Source organism: Mustelus asterias, chromosome 28, assembly GCF_964213995.1.
Source record: "Mustelus asterias chromosome 28, sMusAst1.hap1.1, whole genome shotgun sequence".
In the NCBI taxonomy this organism is placed as follows: Eukaryota; Metazoa; Chordata; class Chondrichthyes; order Carcharhiniformes; family Triakidae; genus Mustelus; species Mustelus asterias.
In genome coordinates this window covers 16,590,022-16,611,514 of record NC_135828.1, presented here as the reverse complement: position 1 = coordinate 16,611,514, position 21,493 = coordinate 16,590,022, and the positions used below count along the sequence as shown (strand labels likewise).

Here is a 21,493-nt window from a genome sequence, read left to right as displayed (position 1 = left end):
ATGTCCAGCATGCATTTGGATTCTGATAAAGACAAATATTACTATAGACACTAAGGTTACTGTGGTGAACCATCGTTGGTTCCCACTGGATAGTACTGAGCCAGGGGCTGGCCAGTACTACAAGGGTGTACATATGTTACTGTTGGGTTGTGCTATTGTTGCTGTTGGGGTTAGGGTGGGGTTGTTACACCTTTGTACTGTAGTGTTGTGGCACATCCCAGTCGGGCTCCGTCTCCTGGGAGAGGTATAAGAGTCCCTGCTCTGGCCGGGACCCCTTCAGTCTGGGATAGTGTATATAAGTTCTGGCAGCTTCGTTACAGTAAATAAAAGCCTTTCATTTACTGAGCTTCAGGCCTCGTGTTTGAGTAGCGCATCAGTTACCTCAGTCTTATGTGCTCCAGTTTAGTTGCATTCAGATCATGTTGTATGATTCTCCCTCTGGCATCTATTAGTTTGTGTCAGCGCTCAATCATAATTTCTTCACTTTGACTCGATGTTGTACCATTTTGTTACTGATATTACATAACTGTATTCCTGGGGAATTTGAAGAAAGCGGCAATTTGATATTATAACTGTTGTACATACTCAGTGATTAAAATAAGTCTTGTCAGTAGATGGTGCTGTGGGATACAGTTGGGTTGAAGCATCTTAAATCGCCGAGTCATGGTGCTGGGAGCCATAATGGAAAGCAAAACCTCAGCGAATATCATTTCAGGAATAAAGCAAAGACCATTTAAAAGCACACACATGTTTTCGTCACTGTTTGAATTACAAGGATAGGCTGGGACTTTTTCCCCTGGAGCATAGGAGGATGAAGGGGTGGCCTTATAAAGGTTCATAAAATCACGAGGGGCACAGATAAGATGAATAGCCCAAGATCTTTTCCCCAGGGTAAGGGAGTCCAAAACTAGAGGACGTAGGTTTAAGGTGAGAAGGGAAAGATTTAAAAGGGACCTGAGGGCAACTTTTTCACACAGAGGGCGGTGCGTGTATGGAATAAGCTGCCAGAGGAGGTGGTAGAGGCGGGTACAATTACCATATTTAAAAGATATTTGGACAGGTACGTGGATGGGAAGGGTTTAGAGGGATATGGGCCCAAACGCAGGCAAATGGGACTAGTTCAGTTGAGGGAAGCTGGTCGGCAGGGACGGGTTGGGCCGAAGGGCCTGTTCCCTTGCTGTATCTCTCTCTGACTCTGATGCTGTGTGTGATACATGATGATTAGGTAGTATCCCCCACTTGTACACGTCAGGCAATTGCTCGCTAGAGCTGTGCCTCTATTGAGCAGAGTGGGTCCAGTGCCTCCTGGTGGCCAGGTGAGGTGCGACCAGTGTGGTACAATCCCCGACACGTGACAAAGGCAGTAAGGCTGATTGCTGGGGAGAGCCGCGTTTCATTGCGCCTTCTTGGTGGCAGGTTTTGGGGAACTGTGGTGAACCATCGTTGGTTCCCACCAGGTAGTACTGAGCCAGGGTCTGGCCAGTACTATGAGTCTGTATATATGTTACTGTTGGGGTTAGGGTTGGGCTGTTCTACATGTCACTGTTGGGGTTAGGGTTGGGCTGTTCTACCTGTAATATAGTTATTATGGTACATCCCAGTCGGGCTCCTCCTCCTGGGAGAGGTATAAAGGTCACTGCTCTGTCTGGGACCCTTCAGTCTGGGATCGTGTATTATATATGGTAGCTCTATTGTAGTAGTCAATAAAAGCCTTTATTTCCTCGAGCATCTCTAGCCTCGTGAGTTATATCGCGCATCAGGAACCCACTGTGTTTATTCCACGGTTGATGCCAGTCGCCGTCACAGCCCCCAACCCAATAATATTTTTTTATTTATTAGTGTCACAAGTAGGCTTACATTAACACTGCTTCGAAGTTACTGTGAAAATCCCCGAGTCGCAACACTCCGCCACCTGTTCGGGGACACCGAGGGAGAATTTAGCATGGCCAATGCACCTAACCAGCACATCTTTTGGACTGTGGGAGGAAACCGGAGCACCCGGAGGAAACCCACGCGGACACGGGGAGAATGTGCAAACTCCACACAGACAGTGGCCCGAGCCGGGAATTGAACCCGGGTCCCTGGCGCTGGGAGGCAGCAGTGCTAACCACTGTGCCACCGTGCCGCCTAATTCATGCGGCTGCTTGGTTCCGTTAGCTCTACAACAACAAGTTACATTTATGTAATGCCTTTAACACAGTAAAATGTCTCTGGGCACTTTACAAATGTTATTAAATAAAATCGGACTCCCCGCCACACAATGAGATGTTAGGATTGGCGGCTAAAATTCTGGTCACTTAGGTTTGAAGGGGTGGCTGAAAGGAGAACGGAAAGCTGGAGGGGTCAAGGGTGAAAATTCCAGAATTTAGAGCCTCGGCGATAGAAATGCCGCCCTCTACTGGTGAGGCAATGGAAATGTGGATATGCAAGAGGTCAGAGTGAGAGGGGCACAGATTGTTCCGAGGTTTGTAGAGAAGGAGTAGGTCACTGAGAGAGGGAGGAGCGAGGACATGGAGGGATTCGAAGAGCAGGATGAGAATTTTAAGATCAATTTGTTGCGGACCCGGGAGCTAGTTGCAGTGAACACATGATGATGGATGGACAGGGCTTGGTGTGAGTTAGGATAGTAATTTGATTTGCAACTAACAAAAATGTTTATTCTACCTGCTTTTTACCCGCAGTTTGCACATTTAAAAAAAAAGTCTACTCTTTCGCAGAATGTGGGCATCGCTGGCATAGCCAGCATTTATTGCCCATTTCTAATTGCCCTTGGAAAGGTGGTGGTGAATGAACTGCTACAGTCGATCTACCCTGCTTTACTCCTTTTTTTACTCATTCGTGGGACATGGGCATCACTGGCTGGCCAGCATTTATTGCCCATCCTTAGTTGCCCAAGGGCAGTTGAAAGTCAACCACATTGCTGTGGCTCTGGAGTCACATGTAGGCCAGACCAAGTAAGCATGGCAGATTTCCTTCCCTAAAGGACATTACTGAATCAGATGGGTTTTTCCGACAATGGTTTCATGGTCATCAGTAGATTCTTAATTCCAGGTATTTTTTATTGAATTCAAATTCCACCATCCCACCGTAGCAGGATTCGAATCCAGGTCCCCAGAACATTAGCTGAGTTTCTGGATTAATAGTCTAGCGATAAAACCACTAGGCCATTGCCTCCCCATAGTAAACTCATACAGTGTCCAGGGCCACTGCTGAAGCAAGATGAACTCCAGGTTTGGGCTGATGCCTTTGTCCTGAGTGTTGCATTCACAGCCAGATAACCTCCTCCCCATTATTCTGTCTCACTACGCAAGATAAAAGCCTATCTTGTGGATGGGATTGCTGCCAGTCTTCTCTTAGAAGCATGCGCACCCAAGCCAACAGTGCCAGCATGACCGTCTGGTGCCAACTTTCTCCAGGCGATTAACCCACCGAGGGGAGTCATTTTTTATATATAAATATCAGATGTTGTTATTTGAGATCCAGCAATGGTTTAGATGTCCCATTAGTCTCACTAAAAGGTCCGAGGTTTCACTTTATGTTGAGTGTCCCTTTAATTTGCATCATGCTCAGATGGGTAAGAGATGGGGCATGAGCCTTCAATCTAATTTCTTCTGCATTCTGCTCCCGAACCTGATGCAAAAGGCCTGAGGAAAGTTGACTTTCCCATATTGTCCAATCCGTCAGGGGATTCCCAGACCGTTCTGCTCCACTGTCAAGTCAGAATGTGATTCTGGAGTTCCTCTGCCAATTTAGGCTTAAAGCTTATTTATTTATTACTGTCACAAGTAGGCTTACATTAACACTGCAATGAAGTTACTGTGAAAATCCCCTAGTCGCCACACTCCGGCGCCTGTTCAGGTACACTGGGGGAGAATTTAGCATGGCCAATCAACCTAACCAGCACGCCTTTCAGATTGTGGGAGGAAACCAGAGCACCCGGAGGAAACCCATGCAGACACAGGGAGAATGTGCAAACTCCACACAGATAGTCACCCAAGCCGGAAATCGAACACGGGCCCCAGGCGCTGTGACGCAGCAGTGCTAACCACTGTGCCGCCGTGCCGCCCAAATTTTCAGTCAGTCAGGCAGGAATTAGACTATGGCTCCTCAAAAGTGACATTATAACCGAACTCTTAACAATTCAGTTTCATGTCGAATAGGAGTAAAGCCTTTGAGACGAGATTTGATTCACTTTTCTCTCAACAATTGCCTCAAGGAGCAGTGCCTGCCATCTCATGCGAAAATATAGAGCATCAGCAAAATAAATGTAATAATGGACAAATTATTCTTCGTCTTCCTAGCTCTTGAGGTGTGGAGGTAGGATTTAGATTAGCTGCCAGTGACCATTGGAGCCAATTCCATTAATAAAACACAACGAGGTTTAAAGGGACAATTTTGTTTCTCGATACTTCTCCCTAATGGACTCAATAACTGAATAAACCCGGGTTGGGAGAGGTTATATACGGACTATGAAAGAATTGGTCATGACAGCTTCTCGTTCCATACCTTGTCATCTTTTAAGCCTCTTTGTCTGGCTGATTATAGATGATTCAAGGTTCTTAAGTTCAAACCAACTATTTTGAAAGCAGGAATGCATTTGGCCATCATTTGATGTACAATTATTAAGTATTTACAGAGTGCTGGAGCCTAGGAGGGAGGAACCATTCACATTGAGCTGTGGGAGCTTGCTGTGTACAAACTGCGGCTGTATTTGCCTCTGTACAAACATTGACTGCACTTCAAAAGCAATTAATTAGTTGCGCCATACTTTGGAAAATCTTGGGGACATGCAGGCCGGAATTTTTCTGCCCCGCCCGCCACGGAATCGGAACGGGCGAGGGGCGTCCATTGACCTCGGGTGGGATTTTACGGTTTTGGGATGAGCGAGGTTCCGCCCACTCAATTCTTGATAAAAGCATCCCAAAATAAATAAATCACATTGAAACAGGTCCATTTTCTTTGACAAAGTGCATTTATTTGTGAATGGCATGTCGATTGCTACTTATTCATTGGTTATGCTTGTAGCAACTATTAGTATAATTGAGGACTCAAAAATGTCTGAATTCCAATACGCAATGCGCATGTATTTAAATATATTAAAATCAACAGGAAAATTAAGGCTTTTTCTGTTGGATTGACATCAAAACTATTTCTCGAAGTTACCTGTAAGCACCCCATGGCAATGGCAATGTTTAATTGTGCAGTTATTCATGCAACAATAAATTAAAATTGAAATCATTCCCCTGAGAAAATCCCATAAATCCTACTGCGGAAACATACATTTCATTTCTATGGTCTGAAATTGCTGGAAGAGCCTGACCTTTACTGTGTAACATGCATTTCTCACTCTCTGATCTATTAAGTTTTCTTGTGTTCATCTACTCTCCTTGGCCTCGCTTTTAGTATCTGCCGAGGCTGTCACAGCCTTCTCTTCCTTTTTCGTCTCCTCAATCACCTCTTTTTTCACAGTGCTGGTGATCGAGACTTTCACCACCTCCTCCTTGATCCTGCTGCTTTCCTCTGCAATTTTCTGAATGGATTCTGTTGAGGTTTTTGTCGTTTTCTTGTCGCTCTCCACTTCTTTCTCTTCCTTCTCCGATTTGCTGTCCAAGCCATTTGTGACCACCTCTGGTGTTTTCTCCACCGATTGTGTGCTCTTGTTTTCGGGATTGCTGCTTGACTCTTTATCTGGCACTTTCTCTGCTTCTGAGGCCTTCACTGATTTTTCTTCACTCTCTTTGCTGTCCTCTTTTTTGTCGCTCCCTTTGCCAGTTTTCATTTCTTCTGATGCTATTTCCTTGTCCTTGCTGGCTTCTTTCCCCTCCTTCTTCGGGACATCAGATTCTTTGTCTACCACTTTTTCTTCTTTAGACTTTTCTGGTTGCCCGGATGGCTCTGCCGCCTTTGAGGCTTCACTCGCTTGTACTTTCTCGATTTTGATTGCCTGCTTTTCACTCTCTTTTTCTAATTCTTGAGGGGCAGCTTCTTTATCGTCTGCTTTTGTCTTTTCTTTCGCTTTATGTGACTCTTGTTCTGATTTATCCTGTTGCTTCCTATCTTTGCTTTCCTCTGCAATGTCTTCCGCCGCGGATTCAGGTTCATCTTTTTGACTTGTGATTGTTGCTTTTGAATCCTCTTTTTGTTGAGTCGTCTGGTCTTCATCCTGTTCCTTGGCATTCCCTTTGTCTGCAGCATCGCCTGGCTCTGTCTGATCTTCCTCAGTAGCTGCTTGCTTCTCACTTTCATCTTCATCTTTTGCGCTTGCACTTCCTTTCTCTTTAGCCTCGGTTTTTGTATCCACTGTTTCTCGTTCTTCAGACTCTTTTTTCTCTGTCCTTTCCTCTTTGCCCTGTTTTCCTTCAGTGTTCTTTTCCTCCTCTGCATCTTTTCTTTCTGTAGTTTTTTGCTGCTCAGCCTTGGCTTTGGTTTCTGTGGTTTCTTGTTCTCCGCTTGTCTCTGTAGCCTCTTCTTCTTCCTCTTTAGATTCTGTCATTTTTTCTCCCTCCTTTGTTTCAGCAACATCGAGATCTTCAGTTTCTTTTGTTTTTGTCAATTCCTCTTCACTCTTTGTCTCTTTCGTCTCTTCTTCTTCACTCTCTTCTCTCCCTTCCGCACTTTCTTTCTCCTCAGATTCTTCTGCTGTTTCCTCCTCTTCGGCTTCTTTGCCCTCTACAGCTTCTTCCTCTGCGCTCCCTTCTTTCAGTTCGCTCGTTCTCTCAGCCTCCTCTTCGTCTGAAGCTTCAGCTGTCGTTGCCTCGTCCTTATCTTCACCATTATCTTCATCATCCTCCTGCTTAGTTTGGTCGTCTTCGTCGAATCTTTCCCCAGACCCGTCATCGGAGATAGCTCCTCGGACGGTATCCTCCAGCTCGGCCATATCAACTTCCTTCGTTGTTTCACTTATAATTTCTTCAACAAATTTGTACTGAGGGGCAGCTTTCGTGGGGGTACTCTTGGTCTTCGCTGTGACGTACACTGAATGAGATATGGGTTGTGCCTGTCTGTATGTATATGTTGGAGGAGTGAAGCTACCTGCGATTGTGCCAAATCTGGTCTCTTCGCCTTCAAGAAGTTTCCTTCAGAAAGAAAAGCAAACATAGTTATGTGCTTATGAGATGGACTCAACCTGTGCATGGACAAATGAAACAATCTTCAATGATTTAGATCTGTTGTATATAGAATCATAGAATCCCTACAGTGCAGAAGGAGGCCATTCAGTCCATCGCGTCTGCACCGACCACAATCCCACCCAGGTCCTATTCCCGTAACCCCACATTACCCTGCTAATCCCCCTGACACTAGGGTCAGTTTAACACGGCCAATCCACCTAATCCGCACATCTTTGGACTATGGGAGGAAACCGGAGCACCCGGAGGAAACCCACGCAGACACGGGGAGAATGTGCAAACTCCACACAGACAGTGACCCAAGGCTGGAGTTGAACCCGGGTCCCTTGCGCTGTGAGGCAGCAGTGCTAACCACTGTACCAGCATGCCACAATAATAATTCTTTTGTCCCATGTTCACCTAGGTTTTACTTCTCCCCCTCTGTAAGCCCTTCACACTGAGCACCGTGACACCGAACAAAGGGCCAGCTCCACACACCCCTGTCTCTGCCGCAATTGGGCCAGTGTACATGGCTGAAAGTAACATGAACTGAGCTCACACTCTTCTTATTCTATTGTAAAACCACATGGCCTTTGCATGATACATGTGGCTTTCCCATGAGAGCATTGCTTGTGGCCAGTTGTGTGTTATATGATGAATCATCAACCCAAACTAAGGAATAATTCTACCCCTTCTCTCCCCTGTTGGTAGCACTCTTTATTTCGAGGCAGAAGAATGTATAAACCCACATTGCCCCCTAAAAAGATGGCAGCCAAGCATGCACTCTTCATCACATTGCCAGCACATTGGCTATCAAGTCCCACTTATATGAACCCACATTGCCCCCTACAAAGATGGCAGCCAAGCACGTGCTCTTCAGCACATTGCCAGCACATTGGCTATCAAGTCCCACTCCTGGACTTGAGCACAAAAATCAAAGCTGATACTTCAGTGCAGTGCGCTGCACTGTTGGAGATCCCATTTTTCACATCAAGTCATTGAAGTGAGGCCATGTTTGCTCTCTCAAGTGAACATAAAGGATCCCATTGAGCTACTTGGAAGAAAAATAGAGGAATTGTTCCTGGTGTCCATCATTTATCCCTCAATCACCACCCCAAAAAACATTGCTTTCCATCTTTGGAATGTGAGCATCATTAACAAGGCCAGAGCGGAGGTTGCTGAAGGAGATGGTTAGACACAATGTAAACTATTTTATCATATAGGGGCACCATAGACAAATATAGGGGCATGATAGACAAATATGGGGATACCATAGACAAATATAGGGGTATCATAGACAAATATAGGGGTATCATAGACTGATATAGGGGTATCAGACTAATATAGGGATATCATAGACTAATATAGGGGAATCATAGACTAATATAAGGATATCATAGACGAATATAGGGGTATCATAGACTGATATAGGGGTATCCTAGACTAATATAGGGATATCATAGACTAATATAGGGGTATCATAGACTAATATAGGGATATCATAGACTAATATAGACTAATATAGGGGAACCATAGACTGATATAGGGGTATCATAGACTGATATAGGGGAATCATAGACTCATATTGGGGTATCATAGACTAATATAGGGATATCATAGAGTTATATAGGGGAATCATAGACTAATATAGGGATATCATAGACTGATATAGGGGTATCATAGACTAATATAGGGGAATCATAGACTGATATAGGGGTATCATCGATTAATATAGGGGTATCATAGACTAATATAGGGATATAATAGACTAATATAGGGATATCGTAGAGGAATATAGAGGTACCATGTATAGGGCATCATGGACAAATCCAGTCCTGCCCTCATCCAGTGCCCCCCTATATATTGGCCAATTAGAATCACCTCCAGTTTAAGATATTTTTAACGACATGACATTAACTCGTTTATTCCATGAAGGCCTGTAGCAGTAACATTGAAATTTGTTCCATATAATCTAACATGGAAATGTCACTGATACCTCTCCGCATTGATGCCGAATGTAGCATATAGATGTACAAAACAATAATGTATGGCCTGTCCCCAGGTGATAGGGTCCACATCAGATGGACAATTCCTCGGATAAATCAGTCAGATCCCAGTGGGAATGGACGCAACACACGCCCAGCATCAGAAAGGTATTGTTACCTTTAATGCGGTGTTGGAATGGGACAAACGGGCTCTAACTCTCTGCTAAACCCCAAGAATGGAGAAAAGTGGCTCAAAAGGCTTCAATAAAATTGAATCTGATTTTTAATTTACTGCAAAACGGTAAAGAGAAAAACTTCCCGAATTCGAGTGATTTTTGTCCTTTGTACAATAAATGTGACTTTCAAAAATTCCTCAAAAAGATTCTACCCCAAACAGTTCGCTGACTGTTCCCGTCAAAATGTCGTCCCTGGAATGTAATTAAGTGTGTGTGAGATCTGGCGTGTCCCCACCGTGTTTCTGATGCAGTCTCTCTCCTTCAGAAGGGTGCAGCAGGAGTCTGGGCTGCGGAACACTGCATAACTGCCGCATGTGGCCAGTCAGAGGTGCTGTTTTCACCCACCAACTTTACTGCTGTTTACACCCAGCCCACATCACCCACCCAACCTCCAAACTGCAGCACCCCCTCACCGCAGAGTAGTTCCGAGCTGCAGCTGCACTGAATACTGGTTCCCAGTGCACCACAACTTCCAATGAAGCACATTTATATTGTGCGTGTGTGTGTGTTGGTTCAACGCACTGAGTGCTTGAAACCAAACTAAAGGATTGATTGAGTTGATCGATTGGCAAGTCATTTGGCACCCCCTCCCCCCCCCTCCACCCTCACCTCTCGATTCTCTCAGCCAGTCACTGCAATTTGTGTAATCCAGCACAATGTTGAAACTACACACACACAGTCTCTGATTTTATTGAAACCCAATCCTCGCGTCTCCGTTCATGTTAACCCTTTCAGCACCGACTTTGGAAATGCCTCTTTTGCAAAGAGGAATTAGCAGGTGTTCCGGAATTATATACCCTGTGAATGTGCAGGATGTTTAATGTACCAGGGTCCTGGGAATGAAATGAAAGGTGTTCTGATTTGGTGCAGCGTTGCAACTTGGGTTCCCTGATGAAAATGATTTCGCCTTCACTTTTTATAACAGAAGAAAGGATTGGTAGAGGAAATACTTCGCTTTGAACGATGTATACCTCTAATATTTCTTGTGGTCTTTGCAGTTTCAACCCCCCCCCCCCCCCCCCCCCGCCAACTTTTCGCATCATTATTTTAATGGTTGGGCGAGAAATATGATATAAAAACTGTTCTTCAGATTCCAACATCCGCAGTATTTTTGCCTTTATTTTAGGAATATGACCGAGCTGGTTTGGAGTTGACTTGTTCAGTTTTGCTTTGCGATTGCTGTTTAGCCAGAGGGAGGATGCAGGACGGTTGATTTGTTTGTTTAATGCATCAATCCCGCTGTCAGGGGCGCTAATATCTCTCGGAGCTGCAGAAAGGATTGAAACTCATATTCAGGGATACTGCAGAGCAGTAACAAGTTATGACGCAAATCACTTAACCCATGCTAGCTGTTGCAGCTTCTCACAGGGGAGCATATTGTTTAGCCTCCTATTCTCTCTATGGGCTGCCATTTCACCTTATTTTTGTGGCTTTGACTCATCTTTCATTCCCTCACTTTACACGATTAATATCTCCCACTTTCTATGCCTTTTAGCTTTGACAAAGGGCCACCTGGAAACTTGAGATTTTCCAGCACTTTCTCTTTTGGTTCCATCTGGAAACGTCAGCTCTTTTCTCTCCTTACAGATGCTGCCAGACCTGCTGAGATTTTCCAGCATTTTCTCATTTGGTTTCAGATTCCAGTACTCGCAGCTTTAATATATTGCTTGGATGATGTAGAGTGTAATATTCGACCTGTGTGTGTGTGTGCGCTCCTGTGATTATTTCTTCACATAGTGAGTGCCATTCTTAGAATCCCTCTCTGGCTGGGTGCTGCTGCAAAGGTTTAAAGGAATCTTACCTGTAAGAGGCGATCTCCACATCTAGTGCCATTTTGACATTCAGCAGATCCTGATATTCCCTCAGGTGATGGCTCATTTCCCACTTTGTATTTTTCAGCTCGTTTTCTAGTTGTTGAATGGTGTCCTGCAAAAGGCAAAGGTTTGTTATAAAATTAGAAAGATCAGGGAAGGGGGAAGCAGTGGAAGGATTCTCACCTGGTAGTGGACCAGTTCTGCATCGTGCCTTTCTTCAATGTCATTGAGCTGTTTCTCCAGAGATTCTTTGGTCCCCCTCGCCGTCTCCAGCTCGATACTCTTTGACTGCAGCTGTTTGCGGTATTCGGTGATCTCCTGCCGAGTGCTCTGGATGGCTTCATTGTTGATCTCTGCCGCTTCGTTGAGTTTGGCCACTTTCCATCGGAACCATTCCTCTGCTTGCTGCATGCTAACGTTGGTGTAGCCTTCCATCTGAGCCCGGATCTCCCTCAGAGCCCCCGTCAGGTCGGGTTTGAGATAATCCTTCATCTCCACACTGACCTGGGAATCTTGGATCTGGGAGAAGAGGTCAGCCACCTCTTCCTCATGATGGTTCTTCAGGAAGACTATCTCCTCGGCCAGGGATTGGGCTTTCTTCTCCAATTCCAACTTCAGCAGCTGAGCCTCATCGGTGTCTTTCTTGCACACTCGGATGTTGCTTTCCAATTCGTCCCGAAGCCTGGCTTCTTCCTCCAGCTTGCCCTTGAGTTGTTGCAGATCTTCCCCCAGGTGTTCCCTGTCCAACAGGACCTGGGTCTTCTGGTTCTCTGCTTCCTGGATCAGCTCTCTGAGTTCTCGGATCTCTGGGCAATAGATGCTGGACAGGCGACTAGAGGAGTTCTGCTTTTTTCTTAGCTCTCCAATCTCAGTCTCCAACCCTTTGTTGTGTTGCTCCAGATGCCGGACCTTGTCAATGTAGCCGGCGAAGCGGTCATTCAGACCCTGCATCAACTCTTTCTCGTTCACCCCCATCACCTTGCAGTCCTCGCTGTAGAGAGCGGGGTGGGTGAGTTCCACACTCTCCGAGGACCTGGGGGCTCCTCCTGCGCCGTAGCCCCGGGCACTGGACAGGCTGCTCCGCTTGGCAGAGGAGCTGAAACTGCTGCCCGTCGCCCTGGACCAGTTCTGGGCTCGGTAACCGGGGGCTGAGTAGCCCAGGCTCCGGGCCAGGCTCCTGGAAGGATCGAGGTGCACCTTGCGATAGGGGGAAGTGCCCAGAGAATCCCAGCCGTAGCTCATGCTTGCTACTGGCCGCTCTGCCTGCGAGAATGCGGAGTCACTGTTCTACCCCCGCTTCTTATATAGGGCATGGGAAGACCGCAAGATCCAGCCTGTGTACTCCCTTTGCTATTCTGAAGGGGAATTGGCCGCTCGGTGACGCACACTGAGTTTCTGACTTCTGCATTTAAAGTGGCGATGTGAAAAAGTAGAACTAAAAATAACTCCAGTTATACCTTACATCAAATAAGCAGCGTCTCAGTTAAAGTGTTATTTTGCTAAACAAGTGAAGGGTTTGGATTTCACTCAAAGTACAGAAGATTCGTTTTTAGACAATTTCAGTAATAGTTCAGGAACTTTACTCCTCCATAATCTATCAATTATAATTGACATCGATCAATCTATCTATCAATCTATCAATTATAATTGATAGATGTATAATAATATAATTAATATATTAATTATATAATTAATTATCACTATTATATGTTGATAATATAATTGATTACCAATATAATTGATAGATGTATAATAATTGAATATATAATAATTAAATAATAATTTAATGTATTATAATTGACTATTTTGACAAAGGGTCATCTGGACTCGAAACGCCTGCTCTTTTCTCTCCTGACCTGCTGAGATTTTCCAGCATTTTCTCTTTTGGTGTCAATTATAATTCTTGACTGGGGCACTTAATAGAATTCTTGTTTTTTTTTAATAAAATGCATTCAGATTCTGAACGCGTTTTACCCCCATCCAGAACACGTCAACAACTGCAATGTTCTTTCCTGCAGGGGGCTAACACTGATTCCTCCCACATTCTTACATGTTTTCTGCTGTTGAAATCACTAGATAGCTTCTTCTCCGATATCACAGAATCATGACATTTCTAAACATTGCTGGTCTAATTTTCAATCCAGAACCTTTCTATTTTTTTTTCTGCTGGGAATGGGACACTTGTCAGTGAGACTCTTAATACTGCAATTGTCAGCACTCACAGCAAATGTGGGTCTTTTTTGAGATTTTTAAAAATGTGTATGTTCGCAGGACAGGGGTGGAGGAGGGGATGTTGGAAATCCTGTATTTTTGCCCCTGGGCTGATAGTGACGGGCCTTCCTGAACGACTACAGTCCATTTGGAATTGACATTGGGCTCTCCAAGTTGGTCAGTTAGTAACCATTTTTTTTAATGAGAATGATTCCTGTCAAATAATGTCTCAGTTTTCAGATTAAGATTCATCTCAGCGCTGGGACAAACTCCATCATAGGAACCTATTTCCTCTCTATCTGTTATTTAAAGTTTTGTATATGATTTTTTCAAAATAGGAGTCGAGGAGGGAAGGTGTTAATGTTACTAACACTCCAGGGCACAGTTCCATTTCAAGGCAGACTTTCTGCGTTGAAATGCAGCAGTCATTGGTTTTATCTTATAAGAAGAGGCTGACTCCGGTGAATGAATGTATAACCTGATTCCCCGAACATAAATGGTCAGAAACATGTCTTATGGGGATGAGCTAGCTTTCACAGCGAGAATATCATGATGAGTTGTTTGATTTCTGAGGCCCCGGCAGGTGAATTCTGGCAGTGATTCCGGCGACTTCCTGCTCACATCCGCAGAAGCAGTTCTGTTTTTCGCCGCCTCTGCCCACCAGCTTGGAGTAGAATTTGTCGTGATGATATTAAAGTGTGTGCCACGTACTGTAAAGTTGAAACAGGCAAGTAAATCTTAATGCTTGGAAATGTGGCGCAGGAAACCTGTTCATGTAGTTGATGCTGGATATAACTGAGAGGGAGATGCCGCTAGTGCCAAGTGTACATATGTTCCAGTCAGTGCTGCATCTTGATGCTGCGCTCTGTTCTCAAGCATTCCACTGAGAAGGTGGCCATCGATTTATTTTTGTCCTGAGGAGCTATTTTAGGAGATCTATCACTTTGGGGCGGCACAGTGGCACAGTGGTTAGCACTGCTGCCTTCACAGTGCCAGGGACCTGGGTTGCAGAGTCTGCATGTTCTCCCCGTGTCTGCGTGGGTTTCTTCCAGATGCTCCGGTTTCCTCTCACAGTCCGAAAGACGTGCTGGTTAGGTGCATTGGCCATGCTAAATTCCCCTTCAGTGTACCCGAACAGGCATCAGAGTGTGGCGACTAGGGGATTTTCACAGTAACTTCATTGCAGTGTGAATGTAAGCCTACTTGTGACTAATAAATTAACTTTAACTTTTGAAGTGATCTGCTCTGATAGAATTATATTTGTTCTTTATGGAGATGCAGCTCTTACCTGGGGTTTACCACCAAATTGAATCGGTACATGAGATTTACACCAGCAAATACTGTTCCCAGTATAATAAAAGTTTTATCTTTTCATGCAAGTGAAATACTTCGACCATAAACCATCCAAAGTACTAATGGGTCTCATTTGAGAATTCAGCCCATTCTTGTGCAGTGTAGAAGCTTTTGCAAAGTAAATATTTAATGCAAAGAGTGAGGAGGTTGCAACAGTTGTCATTCGTTCTGAGGTTAAGTTGTGCCAAGCCGTTTTTCAGCCTGTGTGTGCTTTCCCAAAGGGATAAATCCCAGGACTGATGCCTTTCATTGAGCTTTGTACGTGAAACATTGATGTTTGTTTGTGACAAAAGTAACATGGATGAGATGCATCCTGTTTTAAAAGGCGAAGGAGGTATTGACTTGTACAGTTTCAACTGCTCCTTTATGTTTTTTTCTTCCATTCCCTTCACTGCCTCCTTATAGAGTGCAGAAAAAAGGCCCTTCGGCCCAACACACCTGCGCCGATCAAAGAGAAACCACCTAACCATTCTGGTAGGGTACTGATCAAAAACCCCAAGGTACATTATGAAGCCATAATAGACCCCAACAATTCTTCTATTTCAGCATTTAAAGTTTACTTATTATTCGTCACAAGTAGATTTACATTAACACTGCAATGAAGTTACTGTGAAAATCCCCTAGTCACCACAATCTGGCGCCTGTTCGGGTCAATGCATCTAACCAGCACCCTTTTCAGAATGTGGGAGGAAACCGGAGCACCCGGAGGAAACCCACGCAGACACGGGGAGAATGTGCAGACTCCGCACAGACAGTGACCCAAGCCGGGAATCGAACCCGGGTCCCTGGCGCTGTGAAGCAGCAGTGCTAACCTCTGTGCTACCGTGCCACCCTCATTTTGTGTGAGGACATTTCACTCCAATTGCGATTCTATTGACAAACAAGGGAGTTTTTGTCAAATCAAACTTTATTTAACAATATAGCTTAACTATAACAAATGAATCAGCACAACATTTAACATTTGAACACTTAAACATGACAAGATGCAATTCTTAACTGCTAACCTCTCCCGATGAGTGCCAGTTCAATGAATATTCCTCTTACAGACTTAAAGCCCCTCTTCAGAATCAGTTAGCCATCACACAGGCTTAAAGTTTTAAAATTTATTTATTGGGGTCACAAGTAGACTTACATTAACACTTCAATGATATTACTGTGATGACCATAATTGCCACACCCCGGCGCCTGTTCGGGTACACTGAGGGAGAATTTAGCATGGCCAATGTACCTAGCGAGCACGTCTTTTGGACTGTGGGAGGAAACCGGAGCACCCGGAGGAAACTTTGGAGAGAGTGCAAAGAAGGTTCACCAGGGTGTTACCTGGCCTCGAGGGTTTTGGCTATGAGGAGAAGTTGAATAAACTAGGATTGTTTTAATCCAAAAGACGGAGGCTGAGGGAATACCTGATGGAGGTCTACAAAACTATGAAAAGCATAGACAGGGTGGATAGTCAGAGGCTTTTCCCCAGGGTGGAAGTGTCAATTACAAGGGGGTCACTGGTTCAAGGTGAGAGGGGGAAAGTTTAAGGGAGATGCGCGGGGGAAGTTTTTCACGCAGAGAATGGTGGGTACCTGGAACCCACTGCCAGAGGAGGTGGAGGAAGCAGGCACATTAGCAACATTTAAGAGGCATCTGGATGGGTACATGAATAGGGAGAGAATAGAGGGATATGGACCGAGAAAGGGCAGAAGGTTTTTTTTAGTTTAGTTAGGACATCATGATCGGCACGGGCTTGGTGGGCCGAAGGGCCTGTTCCTGTGCTGTACTGTTCTTCGTTCTTTGTACCATGCTTTGTGTAAAAGGTTGCTGCAGAAGATTAGGGTACACGGAGTTGGGGGTAAGGTGTTGGCGTGGATTGGGGATTGGCTATCCGACAGGAAGCAGAGAGTTGGAATAAATGGGTGCTTTTCTGGTTGGCAGTTGGTGACCAGCGGCATGCCGCAGGGATCGGTGCTGGGGCCTCAACTGTTTACCATTTACATAGATGATCTGGAGGAGGGGACTGAGTGTAGGGTATCAAAGTTTGCTGATGACACGAAGATGAGTGGGAAAGCGAATTGTGTGGAGGACGCGGAAAGTCTGCAGAGAGATTTAGATAGGCTGAGCGAGCGGGCGAGGATCTGGCAGATGGAATATAACTTTGGCAAATGTGAGGTTATCCACCTTGGGAGAAATAATAGTAAATTGGAATATTATTTAAATGGAGAAAAATTACATCATGCTACTGTGCAGAGGGACCTGGGGGTCCTTGTGCACGAATCGCAAAAACTCAGTCTGCAGGTGCAGCAGGTGATCAAGAAGGCGAATGGAATGTTGGCCTTTATCGCGAGGGGGATAGAATATAAAAGCAGGGAGGTCTTGCTGCAACTATACAAGGCACTGGTGAGGCCGCAACTGGAGTACTGTGTACAGTTTTGGTCCCCTTATTTGCGAAAGGATATATTGGCCTTGGAGGGAGTGCAGAGAAGGTTCACCAGGTTGATACCGGAGATGAGGGGTGTAGCTTATGAGGAGAGATTGAACAGATTGGGTCTGTACTCATTGGAGTTTAGAAGGCTGAGGGATGATCTTATAGAGACATATAAGATAATGAAGGGGCTGGATAGGGTAGAGGTGGAGAGATTCTTTCCACTTAGAAGGGAAACCAGAACTAGAGGGCACAGCCTCAAAATAAGTGGGGGCCGGTTCAGAACAGAGTTGAGGGGGAACTTCTTCTCTCAGAGGGTGGTGAATCTCTGGAATTCTCTGCCCATTGAAGTGGTGGAGGCTACCTCGTTGAATATGTTTAAATCACGGGTAGATAGATTTCTGATCGATAAGGGAATTAAGGGATATGGGGAGCAGGCGGGTAAGTGGAACTGATTCGCCTCAGATCAGCCATGATCTTGTTGAATGGCGGGGCAGGCTCGAGGGGCTAGATGGCCTACTCCTGCTCCTATTTCTTATGTTCTTATGTATGCATTTCACGTTGGATGTTGGTTAACTACATCTGCAGCTTGTGCTGAGATTTCAGTCGCACACTAGACAGCGCTTGCTATACCTCTGAATGTTTCAATTCCTTGCTAGCCTTGAGTCAAAATGCATTTCCTCAGGCTGGCCCAGCCAAAAGCTGAGTGATGTTTGATTTGGCAGCAGGGGAAATGCTGATTACTGCCTTGTTAAGTACTTGGCAGACATTTAGTGAGGGACTTTGCAAGGGAGTGTGGAGGAGACAATGTGGGTGTGAAGTGGTTTCTTTGGTGAGCCAGCGTGTTATTTATTAAAAGTTCTGGACTCTCATTTGTGTTGGCCTTGCTCTTGCAGCCATCTGCTCATCCTCCGGTTCCACTGCTTCTCCTTGTGAAACCTCCTGTGCTGATGGGGTGCTCAATGCAGAGCTTCCTTATCTCTAGCCCCTGGTGAGCACTTGCCTAGAAGTGGGGAAGAGCTAACTTTAATAATGCCTGACTCTGAAAGATTCCCTTCCATGTATTCATCCTCCTTCATTTCGGCCTCAACAATAAAGATATTTCCATTGAGAATTCGTGTTTACAGCACAAAGCTGGCACAGCGGTTAACACTGCTGCCTCACAGTGCCAGGGACCCCGGCTTGGGCCACTGTCTGTGTGGCGTTTGCACATTCTCCCTGTGTCTGGGTGGGTTTCCTCCGGGTGCTCCGGTTTCCTCCCACACTCCGAAAGACGTTCTGGTTAGGTGCATTGGCCATGCTAAATTCTCCCTCAGTGTATCCAAACAGGTGTCAGAGTGTGACGTCTAGGGGATTTTCACAGTAACTTCATTGCAGTGTTAATGAAGCCAATTTGTGACACTAATAAATAAACTTAAAACTTTAAAACTCAGCAGAGCTGAGGAAAAATAGCATCAAAATTCTGGTGCCGTTGTGATAGATTTGAGGTGGGAAGCTTTGAGATATACTTTCCTCTGTTGACTACCTTCACCCAAACCAACATATGGACACATTTAATCTTTGCCATGCATCCTGTCTATAAGTAGCTAGTTTGGTTCAATCCATTGGCTACGTAGCATCTCTTGTATTCCATTGTTAACGACACTTCTCGCAACATCATCAGATAATTACAGATCAGAATGGCCATTGGACTCATCTCATCTGTCCCGAGCGATCGTAACATCATGCACCCAATGTGCGTGTTTCAGTAGTTTCCAGCTTTTATGCCTCCACTACTCTATCTGAAAGTTAAAACCATTGATTAATCAGACAGTAATTTCTTCATATCTGTCCAAAAATCTGGTTGTATCATAGCTTGGTATGGGCTCCTGCTCTGCCCAAGGCCGGAAGAATCTACAAAAGGTCATGAATGTAGCCCAATCCATCACTCAAACCAGCCTCCCATCCATTGACTCTGTCTACGCTTCCCGTTGCCTCGGAAAAGCAGCCAGCATAATTAAGGACCCCACGCACCCCGTACCAACGTACTATCACATACCAACCAACCCAAACTTCTTTCCTGCTGCCATCAGACTTTTGAATGGATCTACCTTGCATTAATTTGATCTTTCTTTACACCCTAGCTATGACTGTAACACTACATCCTGCACTCCCTCCTTTCCTTCTCTATGAACAATATGTTTGGTCTGTATAGTGCGCAAGAAACAATACTTTTCACTGTATACTAATACATGTGACAATAATAATTCAAATCAAATCAATTGTCTTTTACCAGTTTGAACCTGTGTCTCTTTGTTCCAATCCTGTAATTTATTTTATCTAGTATTTTGGGATCATATTTTTTCAGCTTTAACTAAACCTTTGCAAAATCACCTCTCTGACTTCTTTCTTCCAAGTTGAAAAACTCAAATCTCAACTCGTCTTTCCCCACAATTCAGACTATTCATATTGGAAATCTACTTTGATGCTCTGCATTTGCACCCTCTCCAGTGTCTGAATGTCTAGTTTGTTGGTATCTTAGTGCATTATTCCAACTGCTACCTGACCAGAGAGATCTAAAGTTAAAGCTTATTTATTAGTGTCACAAGTAGGCTTACATTAACACTGCAATGAAGTTGCTGTAAAAATCCCCCTAGTCACCACACTCCAGCGCTTGTTCGGGTACACTGAGGGAGAATTTAGCACGGCCAATGCAGCTAACTAGCACGTCTATCGGACTATGGGAGGAAACCGGAGCACCCGGAGAAAACCCATGCAGATATGGGGAGAACATGCAGACTCCACACAGACAGTGACCCAAGCGGGGAATCGAACCTGGGTCCCTGGCGCTGTGAGGCAGCAGTACTAACCACTGTGTCACCATACTGCCTAAAGATTGAATATTAATATTCTGTTGTTTTAGCTATGTACCTGAAACTCCTATTAGCGTTGTTGATTGTTGTTCTAGCTTAGACATCCTTTTTGTGGGAGTTACGACCTGCATTTATATAGTGCCTCTCATGTAAAATATGTCCTAGGGCACTTCACAGCATTCTAATCAACAAAAGCATTGGGCACCAAGTCAAAGTAAGAAATTCTCAGACAAACAGCCAAGATTATAAGTCAGAGGTGGGTTTTAAGGCTGAGAGAGGTTTAGTGATTTGAATGTGGGTCTTAGGTGGCACAGAGGGGCAATGCACAAGAGGCCAGAGTTGGAGGAACAAAGAATTAGAAGCAGCGGTTTGTAGGGCTGACGACAGAGATAGAGAGAGGCAAGGCTGTGAAAGGATTTAAACACAACATGCTACAACTCCCTATCGCTCTAACTTGTGGCTGGGATAGATACAGAATTTTATACCCATGTGAAAGCAAACTAATGCGGAAGCTGGAAATCTGAAATAAAAACAGAAAAGGCCAGAAACACTCAGGCAACATCTATGGAGAAAGAAACAGAGTTAAAGTTACCGGTCTGCAAACTTTCAAATAGACCCGGAACGCTAACTCCATCTCCCTCTCCACAGATGCTGCCTGACCTGCTAAGTATTTTCAGAATTCAGTATTTTTATTTGAAATTTTCTCCCTAACTTTCTGTAAACTTACCGTTACATAACACAGCACACAGCTCCCCTGTGGTCAGTTTAAAATGAACATTTTCTCCTTTCATCTTGCGACTGATTGCCCATTTGGTCTGTGCAAGTAGATAGTAAGTTCATTGTATGATGTGATAACTCTGTCCCACTCACAGATCCTACAGCACTGCCAGGGGACTTTCACAGTAACTTCATTGCAGGGTTAATGTAAGCCTAATGTGACACTAATAAATAAACTTAAAACTTAGGAATGCACCAAATCTCACCAAATACAGATTTGCTTCTTTAATCATTTGGTTCAGACTCAGTCCTTTATTAGAATCATAGAATCCCTACAGTGCAGATGGAGGCCATTCAGCCCATCAAGTCTGCACCTAGCACAATCCCACCCAAGCCCTATTCCTGTAACTCCCACATTTTACCCTGCCAATCCCCCTGACACTAGGGTCGATCAACCTAGCCCGCACATCTTTGGGCTGTGGGAGGAAACTGGAGCACCCAGAGGAAACCCACGCAGACAGAGGGAGAACGTGCAAACTCCACACAGGCAGTGCCCCGAGGCCGGAATTGAACCTGGTGAATGCCTGGAACGCGCTGCTGGAGGAGGTGGTGGAAGCAGATTTTATAACAGTGTTCAAGAGGCATCTGGAAAGATACATGAATAGGCAGCGAATAGAGGGATATGGACCACGTAGAGGCAAGAAAATATTAGATTAGAGAGGCATCGGTGTCAGCACAGACTTGGTGGGCCGAAGGGCCTGTTCCTGTGTTGTGCTGTTCTTTGTTCTTTTGTTCTAATAGCTCCAAGTCCA

At 44.9% G+C, this 21,493-nt stretch overlaps 1 protein-coding gene across 1 annotated transcript; it reads right to left on the bottom strand.

Moving 5' to 3' along the window:
• Positions 1-5,374: 5,374 nt before the first annotated feature.
• LOC144480133 (uncharacterized) lies at positions 5,375-12,410 on the bottom strand. Its single transcript, XM_078199278.1, has 3 exons — positions 11,325-12,410; positions 11,129-11,253; positions 5,375-7,076 (listed from the first exon to the last, which is right to left on the bottom strand). Exons 1-3 carry the CDS (start codon positions 12,381-12,383, stop codon positions 5,375-5,377), a joined length of 2,886 nt encoding a protein of 961 aa, XP_078055404.1. The 5' UTR covers positions 12,384-12,410.
• Between the last annotated feature and the right edge of the window lie 9,083 nt (positions 12,411-21,493).